Genomic DNA, 12254 nt, shown 5'->3' on the forward strand with positions numbered 1-12254 from the left:
ATGGTCGATGGTATCAAAAGCCGCTGAGAGATCTAATAGGACCAGGACAGAGGAACAACCTCTGTCCCGAGCCCTCCAGAGATCATCCACCAACGCGACCAATGCCGTTTCCGTGCTGTACCCAGGCCTGAAGCCCGACTGGAACGGATCTAGATACGTCGTTTCATCCAGGTACCGGGGAAACTGTCGTGCCACCACACTCTCGACAACCTTCGCAACAAAGCGAAGGTTGGAGACTGGACGATAATTAGCCAATATTGCCGGATCCAGGGAAGGCTTCTTGAGGAGAGGTCTCACCACCGCCTCTTTCAAGGCGGCGGGAAAGACACCCTCACTCAATGAAGCATTTATAATCCCCTGGAGCCAGCCTCGCGTCACCTCCCGGGAAGCCAGCACTAACCAGGAGGGGCACGGGTCCAACAAACATGTGGTCGCATTCAGTCTACCCAGAATCCTGTCCACGTCCTCAGGGGTCACAGAGTCAAACTCATCCCAGATAACATTCTCAGGACCTGCCTCCGTCACCCCCACTGGATCTACCCAGTCGGAGTCCAGATCTTCCCGAATCTGAGTGATTTTGTCATACAGATACTGAACAAAGTCCTCGGCTCTTCCCTCCAAGGGGTCCTCCCTCACTTCCTGGTGGAGCAGGGAGCGGGTCACCCTAAACAGGGCGGCCGGGCGGTTATCTGATGACGCAATAAGAGCAGCAAGATGAGTACGTTTCGCTGCTTTTATCGCCACTAGGTAATTCTTAATATGAGATCTTACCAGTGTCCGGTCAGATTCAGTGCGACTGGCCCTCCAACTACTCTCTAGGTGTCTTTTCCGGCGCTTCATCTCCCTCAGCTCCTCGGTAAACCAAGGAGCCAGGTGAGATCGGCGCCGGGTCAGAGGCCGCAAAGGCACGACTCGATCCAGAGCTCCAGCGGCCGCCCTATCCCAGGCGGCCACTAAGTCTCCAGTCGAGGCGTGAGCCAGGACCTCAGGCATTGGCCCAAGCTCCATCTGGAACCTATCAGGTTCCATCAGGCGCCTGGGGCGGTACCATCTTATCGGTTCCGCCTCCCTGCGGCGGGGAGCAGCGGTTCGAAGATCAAGGCGAAGGAGAGAGTGATCCGACCATGACAAGGGCTCGATGGCTATGTCCCCTATCTCGAGATCACTCAGCCACTGTCCAGAGACAAAAATCAAGTCCAGTGTGTTTCCCCCCATGTGCGTAGGGCCATGAATTAGCTGGGTCAGATCCATAGCCATCATGGAAGCCATGAACTCCCGAGCCACCTCAGACGTCTCACCCACGGACGGCAGGTTGAAATCCCCCATGACCATAAGTCTGGGGGTATCAACCGCCACCGCGGCGATAACGTTGAGTAGCCCGGGCAGGGCTGCTGCCACGTGGCAGGGAGCCAGGTACGTGATCAGCAAACCCATCTGAACCCCATGACCCCACTTCACAAGGAGGGTCTCACAACCGGCCGTCTGAGGAACAGTGGCCTCCCTCGGCCTAAAACCTTCTCTAATAATAACCGCTACTCCCCCGCCCCTCCCCTGAGACCTCGGTTGATGGAATGCGTGGAAGCCTGGTGGGCACATTTCTACCAGAGGGACCCCTCCCTCCAGGCCCAACCAGGTCTCCGTAAGCCCTGCCAGGTCCACTCCCCCCTCCAGAACAAGATCACAAATAGTAACAGATGCTTTAAATTCAATCTCAAAACAACTGAGCATCACTTGAACACCACCAGCATTGAAAGATTCACAATCAGACAATTAAAAAAAGGCAGCTTTACCTGGAACAGCTTATATCCTTTAACACCATCAAACAACTTCTACCTAGCCCAGGTCCTTGAGAAGAACTCAAGAGGTGGATTAAAATGCCAAATCCAATCTAAACATCTAACTGACTGTGCAACCAGTCATAATAATATCAGTCTCTAAGCATTCTGCACGTTGTAGATTATACAAAGAGGTCACTGGTAGACTTTGTAATCTGGTAGAACAAGAAATCGCCAACATTTCAAGAACACTTTTACTGGCAATTGGCTTATGATTACTGGAAAAAAGTGATAGTACATCAATGTCTCTTTCTCAGTAAATGGCTTGAATTCAGCAGTCCTTAGTGGATCTATTATACTGCCAGCTATATATAATTGAAAGAGAAAAAGGATATCTCAGCATATTTAGAAACAAGGTCTTCACAATTTATTTTCTATACAGTTTGTAAATCTCTCTGTTTCTCTTATTAATGAACATCTCTCTCAAATCCTACAATGAATTTTTGGTATATAGATTATGGCAAGCTAGAAATCATAACAGTAAGGGTTTTTCCTAAGCAACTATTACTTGTGGAGGCTAAATAAAATTGATTGGAATAGTCCAGAACAGTCTGAACAGAACATTGTATTATGAAACCTGTTATAATTCAGATCATCACAGTTCTGTAATGTCATTGCCATAGATGGCTTTGAAATAGTTAGAAAAGATCAATCTTTTCTAGTTCATGAATTATAGTTTTAATTTGCAGGTTTGAGGATATAAGGGATGGAAAACCAGTTTTGGACTGTCCCCAGAATAAAAAAGGTTAGCAAAACGACTTGAGTTGAGTACTGATTTAAATATATTGAAATTATGAACATTTGACTTTTTGAGTATCTTCTTTGTTTGCTGTCTAATCTTTGGCTACTGCCTGTGCGATTCTGATTCTACTTCTTTTTTTAAAGACCTATTTTATGTGATGAGTCATATGTTTAACATTTTTATATGAGTTAAAACTCACAAAAATGTCCAAAATAAAGGGTAGAAGGCAATGATGGTACGTGTAGCTCCATGCCTCAATTCCTAATGCAGTCTTGCTTCTATGTGGTTCTGCAGAAAATAAATGTAAGATAAACTTTAATCTTAAATCAGTGTTTATTACAGCTGAAAGACCCTAATAGCTTTAATTTTGGAATTTAGTAATATATTCAAGTGTTTCAGAAAAGAGATATTTCAATTATGTATCTTGGTTGCTAGCATAAATCAGCCTGTTTTCAAAGTATAGAATTTTGCTGCTATTAAAAGTGGTTAAAGTTTGACAGAGAAGATTTGAAGACATAGTTTACAGAGCTTATACTGAATACTAAATGTGGTATCTAAAACTTAGAATACATATTTTAATTCATAAAAGAAAAGATATTCCTTCAGAAAAATTGGAGGTTTTTACCCTGTATGTATGCATATTGTACTGTCAAGGAAAAATATTTCCTTCGTTTATTCACTATTATCTCAGTTCTTTCTCAAACGTACACATTTTTATATTGTTCATGCTTTGTGCTTTCAAGGGGGAAAAAATGTCTGGAAGTCCCAGCTACGAGCTCTACCTTCTGATGGGAAAAGTGAGTAGATCAGTGGTGGGATTCAAAATTTTTTACTACTCGTTCTGTGAGCGTGGCTTTGTGGGCATGGCATGGCTTGGTGGGTGTGGCTTGGTGGGCATGGCAGGGGAAGGATACTGTAAAATCTCCATTCCCTCCCCACTCCATGGAAAGGTTACTGCAAAATTTCCTCCTGATTTCCCATTTCCTCCTGATCAGATGGGACTCAGGAGGCAGAGAATAGATGGGGGAGGGGCCAGTCAGAGGTGGTATTTACTGGTTCTCCGAACTACTCAAAATTTCTGCTTCCGGTTCTCCAGAACTGGTCAGAACCTGCTGAAACCCACCTTTGGAGTAAATCCAAGAAGCAAGTTTGAGTCCTGTTCAGATATACTACCAAAGGTAGCTGCTTTTCACAAGCTACTTATCTTGGGGGGGGGGAAGGGTGTGTGTATATGTGTCTTGAAAAAGATTTATATAGCAGAGGACATTTTATCTTAAGACCATTATTCAATCCCTGGATGATTCCAGGAAAAACTATCAACTGCTACTTGTATAAACGTCAGTAGATCTGTGATTGCTTTTCTCTTCCAATGCTATAATGCAGCTACCATTGTGGCTCTGTTTACTGCACTTTGACTTCATCATTATTGGAGGATATTTGTGCCACTGCTATAAAAAAGAGATTGATTTTTTTTCTTTCCCAGAAAGATTTATCAGTCCTGTATAGACTCTCTTTTCTCCCTGTGAAGGCATAAATGCAGTGGTGAAATGTAAAATTTGTTACTACCAGTTCTGTGGGTGTGGCTTGGTGGGGGGTAATGTGATTGGGTGGGCGTGGCCAACTTTTTTTTTTTTACTTTAAAAAGCATTTTTTCTACAACCTCTTCGGCTGAAGAGGTGGTTAAAATATGCTTTTAAAAGGCTCTGACAATCCCAGCTGAGTTGCCTGATCGTCAGAGGCTTTTAAAAGCATTTTTTCTAAAACCTCTTCGGTTGAAGAGGTTTTAGAAAAAATACTTTTAGAAGTAAAAAAAAAAAGCCTCTGCTGATCGCGCCGCTCAGCTGTGCATTGGGGGGGGGAGGGATTTTTGCTACCGGTTCTCCGAACCACCTGCTGCCATTGCTATCGGATCGGGTGATCCTGTCCGAACCAGGAGCATTTCATCCCTGCATAACTGGATAGGTAGCTGGGGGAAAGGCTGGCAAACAACAGACCAGGAATGCAGGAATTGTGATGGTAGAGCATATGCTACCATCAGAAATGTAGATAAGGATTAGAGTTACTTAGTTTGCCTCTCTTGTTTTTAAATTACCCTATATATTTTTAATTTTTTAAAAATTTATTTTTCACATTTCTGAACCATCCATCTCCCTCAGAGAAGGTTTACTGTGTCATCTGAACATAGTCACAGGGAAGATGTCCAGAAAGTATCCCACCCAGATAATGGCCAAATTTATATTTGCTTAATTGAGGGAGAATTTCTATGGCATAAGTCTTCAACCAAAGCCCTGATATCTGATGAAAGATGACATTTTTCATTTTATTCAACATGATTCTGTGTAGGCTAGTATCATAGGATAAAGCATGCCTAGTCTGCTTTCTGAACTATTTGGTTCTTAATCTGTCCATGTGGCTTATTTTTCAGGCGGAGGACAACGCAGGAAGAGTAGCACTGAATCAGTTTCCAGAACACTACTGGTAGCAAGCAGTAAAGCCAGAGGGAAGGACAGGTTGACAGGCAGAGCCAGAAGGTAAGAGAATAACATTTAAAAAGATTTCACACATGTTAATATGTGTCCTCTTTTAAAGGAATCGACACTCCATTTCAGAATGGTATATCAGTTGCAAACATTTTCATGCATGTATTTTACATTTTCAATGTTCAGCTTTGTAAATGTACATCTTACTTGCTTAGAGCAGTATAATATTTTTCCCTAACATATCCAGGTAACTTCCTTCACCATGGAAGCAGTCTGCCATTGTCTTCTTCCTGAATGGATGGGTGGATTTCCCAGTTTAGCCTACAGACCTGAAATTTCCTGTAATCTCCCATCCAAGTATTAAGCAGACTTGATACCAAATACTTTTTCATAAAAATAAATAAAGTTTTGAGTTACTTAATGCATTTCTAATTGTTTTTCACATTGCCCCTAAAGGAAGACCTATAAATGCTAAAAATCTATAAAAATTGACTAAATACATGTCCAGGTGAGTTACTTTGCTACTCCTGAAAAAGTATTTGGTATCAAATCTGCTGTTATTTAAACATAGTTAAGGTTAGTTTAAAATTAATTTTCATAAATACAAATAAAATTAAATTAATGGTTCCCAAACACAAAATTTAATTTTGAAATAATTAGAAAGTCCAGATGGATATCTATCTGATCATGTTTGCTACAACTAAAATACAATGCTGGAAATCTATATTTTGTGAACCTCAGAGTTCCTCTAGAAAAACTGAACCCTCAAATTAAACATTTTTTCCAGTTTTTAAGTGTTAGATTGATTAAAGTACTTAAGTGATTAGGTGTTGGAATAGTTTTAATTCATCCTTTTATCCATTCCTCCTTTAATACACTACTCCTTTTTTGTTAATAACTATAATTAATATTGCTTTTTAATTTGTAGGAAACTTGATAGGAATATAGATGGCAATTCACTCTCAAGACACATATTACTCCATTTTCTTTGTTTTTATTTTAGTGCTTGGAGCCTTGTTAGATTAAGCTGCACATAATCTTTATATAAAGAATTAGTAGGCATGATAGAAAGCAACAACATCTTTCTTTGTTTAATTGTACTCATAAACAAATTATTGAAATGGGGAGGGGGCATTTGATTACTGCCTATTTATTTAGAGATATCTTGGCCTAATTAGCATGCAGTTGTGGATGTTCTGATCTCCAGAAAGAGTTTAATCTTTCCATAAATAAAGAATTAATTTTTCTCAGCCACTTTATATAGGAAAATCTAATATCTTATGTCTAAGTTTGGCTGGAACAGATTGTCCATAAAAAGAAATAATTCCTGACTCAAAGGCTGAAGATTTAAAGCTAGCAGGAGATTACTGTCTAGGCAGCAATCGATTTTGAATTTGTCCAGGAAGAGTAACAAGCTAGGAGAGGCTGCTATATGGTTAATGGCAGTTCCTATCCAATGTGTAAATTCATCAGGACAGAGCCCATTGACTGCCCCATTTAGAATATCAACCTAGATCTGAATTACTAGGAGTCCTGCAAAATTATAGCATATATCTTTAGAAGAGCAAGCTGCAGGGATGGTAGTGGCATTTACCTCTGTTTTTTTATTAATACAAATGGCCATTTTATAAGGACTCATCTTATAAAAACTACCTCTTATAATTGCTGTTGCTGATGAGAAGCTGACTCTTAAATTTATTTACCATGTAAGTTAAGGACCCAGTCCATAAAATTCTGTAACAACAGCAGATTCAGTGCTGCTGCTGTTTATTTGGACCAAAGTAACACATGACATCTAAGTTTGTGGAAATAAAAATGCCAGTTCCTCTTCGTTTGTTGCAATTCCCATGTGAGCTAATGCTCCAAGTTCCAAATTACATCTACAACCTTAAAATGATTATAATATCCTCAGAGGTGACCAATAAGTGAGAAATTGCTTTTGTTAACAAAGTATTTTTAAAATCAATTTTGTTGCAAAGGAGGAATTTTCAGTGGGTTGCACAGCTGGAATCCTATTTGAAAATTATCCTCCCTTATCCCAAATTTATAAGATTGGGGGTGGGTGGGTTGGAAAACATTTTTGGATTGCCTTTAAGAATTTTAGAAAAAAATAGGTTATATGGCTTATACCTAACAGTGCTTTTGCTTTTATTAAGGGAGTATAAACGCTAATAATCCTGAGCTGCAGCTAGCTAACATTGGTATTTAAACTATTATAATAGCTCTGCATGTGTGCCTCAAGGACTGGAAGAAAAGCCAGCTGCTGGTCACACTAGAAAACATGAAAGTCAGATAGTTAGAATCTAATTGTTCTGTAACAGTTTAATCTAGTTAATAAGTGGAGGATGAACTGTATCAACTGAGTAAACAAAAAATATGCTTTTCAATGATGTAGCATGCTAAATGATGAACAAGAAGAAAAAAGCAGACAAATTTCTATCTTCCTGAAATTGGCCTGTCACCAAAGTTTGGCATCTTTTCAAAGAGCAAAATTGAGATTAGGGCTACTATCCTAACACATTTATCTGGGAATAAGTTTTAATAGAATATTCTCTAATACACTTGAGCAGTAATGTAAATATAACTCGTGATTTAGAAACCAAATACGATGCATTAGAAGATCCCTACTTTGGATCTTATCTTTGCCTATTCTAAAAGATCATACTTTCTGAAAGGAAGAACAAACTAAAACTTTCTCATTCTGTATATAAAGGCTGATGGTCAACTCAGTGTAACTCTACCCAGGTGACAATGTATTTATCTTCATCTGTGAAGGGTACAGGGAAGGCAACATGATGCCCCAACTATGTTTACTACCTTTAGTTGGCATCTTCTATCTGATAGTACCTAAAAATAATGCTGTACTGCAGGGGTCCCCAACCCACAGCCTGTGACCCAGTGCTGGACCGTAGCCAGTTTGGAACTGGACTGCAGAAGTTTATTGGCAAGTGTATGCACATTTGTGAAAGTGGTGTCTGCATGCAAAACCATTTCCTCTCCCTGCCACCCCCCCAAATGCCGCTGCCTTTGCCGGTCAATGGAGCCAGAAAGGTTTGAGACTGTTGCTATACTGAATTTCATCAAGGATACAGAATCTTTAAAAATTATGTACCATGGCTGTTATCATTACTTAAACTCTTTGCCTCAAGGAAATTTTTGAAAAGCAAAAATCTAAAAGATACCAAGAATATCTTGATCTGTCAAATTTCTGCTCTGCCAGGTCTCTGTCTTATAATTAGACGACAGAATATGACCCACCCAAACAACACCTCTTCTGCCCCTTTGAATGAATGCAGTCTAAAGTGAATTTCACAGTAGGACTTCATAGGATTTTGTACTTTGTTCTACTTTAAATTGAGCAGATTTTATATTTATTACATCCTTGCTTTAATCGATCTCAGTTTATTTATTTATTTATTTATTTATTTATTTATTTATTTATTTATTTATTTGTCAAACATGTATGAGATAACAGAAACATGAATATGAACACAGGAAATGGATACAAATAAATGGGGACAGTAGGCCAGGGACGGTAGACACTGGGGTGAGATCAACAGTAGACAGTCTAAGGTTAAAGTTATGGGGATTTGGGGATGCAACAACAGAGTCAGGTAGTGTATTCCAGGCATTGACCACTCTGTTGCTGAAGTCATATTTTCGGAGCAGTTTACCTTGTATCTATTGTGTGCTCGTGTATTATTGCGGTTGAAGCTGAAGTAGTCATTGACAGGTAGGACGTTGTAGCAGATAATTTTGTGTACTATGCTTAGGTCAGACCATAGGCAACATAATTCTAAGTTGTCCAAGCCCAAAATTTCAAGCCTGGTGGCATAAAGTATTCTATTGTGAGCAGAGGAGTGGAGGACTTTTCTCGTGAAATACCTCTGGACTCGCTCAATTGTATTAATGTCCGATATACAGTGTGGATTCCAGTTTAGTAAAGTTTAGTCAACTTTGGCTACTATGGATAGACTTTTCATCCAGGCAGCTTTTCTGGAAACAGTGACTCTTCTATTATTGGGAAAAGCAGACAAGATAGTAGACAATGCTTAAAAACCAGTTATGATTCTACATTCTCTTCATGTTTGAGTTCTTGCCAAGAGAAGAAGATCCAATGGAGGCAAGACTAGGTCAAAAAAGTAGCCTTGGAAGATGCTGAGAAGAATAGGGAGGCAACAGAGCTCCTGCTTTGACCAACATTTTATTCCTGGCAGCATTTGAAGAAAGAGGACTCTTTCCACAATTTGCTAAGACAAATCACCCATAGAAGGGAAGGAAAAAGAGGCAAAGCAGTGGCCACTGCCAGATCTCATTGCTTTTGTCAGAACAATGAAAGCAACATTGTGCCACTGTGGTGCAAACTCTGCTCTTTTTGTGTGGATCACAATGCAATACATATTTATTTATTTCAATGTATAAATTGCCAACCTAGCAGTTCAAAAGCACATAAAAAATGCAAGTAGAAAACTAGGGACCAGCTTTGGTGGGAAAGTAACAGCGTTCCATGCGCCTTTGGTGTTTAGTCATGCTGGCCACATGACCACGGAGACGTCTTTGGAGCACTGGCTCTTTGGCTTTGAAATGGAGATGAGCACCACCCCCTAGAGTCAGGAACGACTAGCACATACTGTATGTGTGAGGGGAACCTTTACCTTACTTTTACCTTATAAACTGCTCAACTCTAATGACCTCGGACATAGAAAAGGAGCAGGGCCCCAGTCATCCTGCTTCAATGTTGCTTTAGTTACCTACTTATCTTCTGCAATACCACTGAGGAAAGGGAAACTTTGGATTTAACACTTGGTTTAGTGAACACCTGCTTCTCCTGTTCTGTTAAATTGAGGTTTTACTTTTTCCTAGTTTATCTTATGTACCATGTAAGAGGAAACATAGCTGATGTTTCCATAACAATTACATAACTGTACATAATGATACATAACAATATTGACGGTTATCTGCCAGGACAGGAAGTGTGAATTCAGTTGCCAATTTTGTCTCGCTATACATTGACACATGAATGAATATAAACAATAGAAAATGTTCTGTATCACATTCCTTTTCTTCAGCTTGGTTATGATGTCTGGGTTGCAAAAATCTGAGCTACCCCTAGATGGCAACAAAGAGAAACAGAACAGTCTAACTCCCTGCTGCCATCCTGTGATTTTTGCAACCCACTTAGCATAATCCTAATGCATGAGATAAATCAGATGACTAAAATCCGGAAAAACTAAATTCTATACACTATAGAATTTGCAGCCAGTTTAAGGTTAATGAATACAGATGAGCTTCTGGAATTTAGAGGTCTTTAAATTCCACTTTAGAACTTTAAAAGAGGATTTAGCTGGTCTGAGTCTGCAAATTCTTATAGCTGCCTTCTCCCTATTGCGATACTCCAAGGAAAGGGAGAGGAGATAAGTGTTCACCCAGCTGCTGCATCTTTTGTTGCTGTTGTTGTGCCTTGTAGATGGGGAGGTTTTCTAGCTTTATTCCTCTCCTTCCTTTGGCATGAACTCTGGAATTTTTGTAGTTCCTGGACAGTTGGCTTTTTTACATTCCCTTCACAGGCAACCTTCCTTCTGTCCATAGGCCTTGTTTGTAAGCATTGTTTAGCATATATATTTCACTTCCCTTCATTCTAGCAATGTGCAGCCATGGTTACACCTATTAGAAAAGGCACTTAGATGCAAAATTGTTGGCATGCTATCCTTTCATTAGCAACAGGATTTTCAATAAAACTGTGGAGGTTCCACCTCTGACATTTTATCAATAGCTCTGATATTTCTATAGGCAAATGAATGCACTGTGTTCTAGAAATATGGAAGGAGCACATTCCTCCCCTCCTCTCCCCTTCCCTTCCCCATGGGAGGAATTGTGTTAATCCAGGAATTGCAGTTACTTGGGCAACCCAATTGATTGAATTATTGGTCAGATGCTGGGAGAATATTGATTGGCACATAATGTTCCCTGTTCTCTGCTTTCTAATATCTGCAGGGGGACGACAACCAAACAGGACAATTTGAGGAAGAAGAAAGGGACCTTATATTTAAGTGTTCATTTACTCTTTTTCTGTATGCTTTTAGACTATAGTATAAATGCTTTTATTTTGAGTAACAGGTATCATTACCCTCTTTGCATGTGGGAACTTAGAGTGCTTAATTTCTCTTTTTGTGCGTCCATAAGTCACCTGGCTTTTTAAGAAGTAGCTCAGTGAAAGAACACACGCAATGATGGAAGACTTTCATTGCAAAATAATGACTCACTGGCAGTCTGAGGTGAGATGGGTTTAGGAATAGTTTCAGCAACTCTTCATGTTTGAATTCATGTTTGAATGAATGCAGTCTAAGGTGAATTTCACAGTAAGACTCTGCGGGACTTTGAAGCAAAGACAAAAAGATGCCTTGGATCATGCAAGGCATTCACATGATACGGACTGAAAATCCTTCAAATAGTTAATTCCCCCCACACCCACACCTCCATGATTATTCATCTGGCTTCTGCACAATCTCAAGAAAAAATGTGTTTTGTTTATGCTGGATTTGTTTCATTTTCTGAAAACAATGTTTCTCTAGAACTCAGAGTGCAAATGCAGAGTGCATAGGAGGGTAGGATATAGAGCTATCTAGTCAATAAATAATAAATAATATTTGCTCTAGATGATGTTTGCTCAGGCTTTTTTCATTTAATGTAAACAATTATTCAGTTTTTAGTCCGTGCACAACTGGTTTAAATATATGTTGAGTAGCTTGATTAACCAGCTTGATTTATTCCAGATGAGTTAATTTCAAATCTTATAATTCACAGATTTACTGTGGCTTGATGTGTGTGTGTAAGTGCATAGGTATACATGTACACACACACACACACATACACACACACACACAATCATACACATATGTATACACAACTATATATTTGTGTAAGAGAGTTTATAATTCAGTCAATTTGAGCCCAAATGTTAAAAGCAATTCAGCTGTTTTTGTTCTGGACAGTTTCAAGTTCATGTTTTTAAATATGAATAGTTGGTTTTACCTAATTAAATAGGTAAATAGGAGCTGCCCAGAGTCACTTTGCAGAGTAAAATGGGTGGCATATAAGTTTAATAATTTTTTTAAATAAAATTGTCATTATTCTCCTACAAGAGTGATCTATCCCAGGGTTTCTCTCCTGTTATTTTGACTTCCTTATCAATCATGG

At 39.5% G+C, this 12254-nt stretch overlaps 2 protein-coding genes across 2 annotated transcripts in view; one reads left to right on the forward strand and one right to left on the reverse strand.

Annotated features, from left to right (window-relative positions):
- The window catches only part of CCDC9B (coiled-coil domain containing 9B), a 56294-nt gene that overhangs the window by 39287 nt on the left and 4753 nt on the right, over positions 1 to 12254 (forward strand). The window contains exons 8-10 of the mRNA XM_070940132.1: positions 2525 to 2580; positions 3321 to 3374; positions 5003 to 5108. Of these exons, the coding sequence (XP_070796233.1) occupies positions 2525 to 2580; positions 3321 to 3374; positions 5003 to 5108 (216 nt within the window). The remainder of the gene's footprint in view (positions 1 to 2524; positions 2581 to 3320; positions 3375 to 5002; positions 5109 to 12254) is intronic.
- INAFM2 (InaF motif containing 2) overlaps positions 1 to 12254 on the reverse strand; it is a 52974-nt gene that overhangs the window by 6353 nt on the left and 34367 nt on the right. The window lies entirely within an intron of this gene.

Source organism: Pituophis catenifer, unplaced genomic scaffold (assembly GCF_029215685.1).
Source record: "Pituophis catenifer annectens isolate HBS135680 unplaced genomic scaffold, rPitCat1.0.hap2 SCAF_1, whole genome shotgun sequence".
NCBI lineage: Eukaryota > Metazoa > Chordata > Lepidosauria > Squamata > Colubridae > Pituophis > Pituophis catenifer.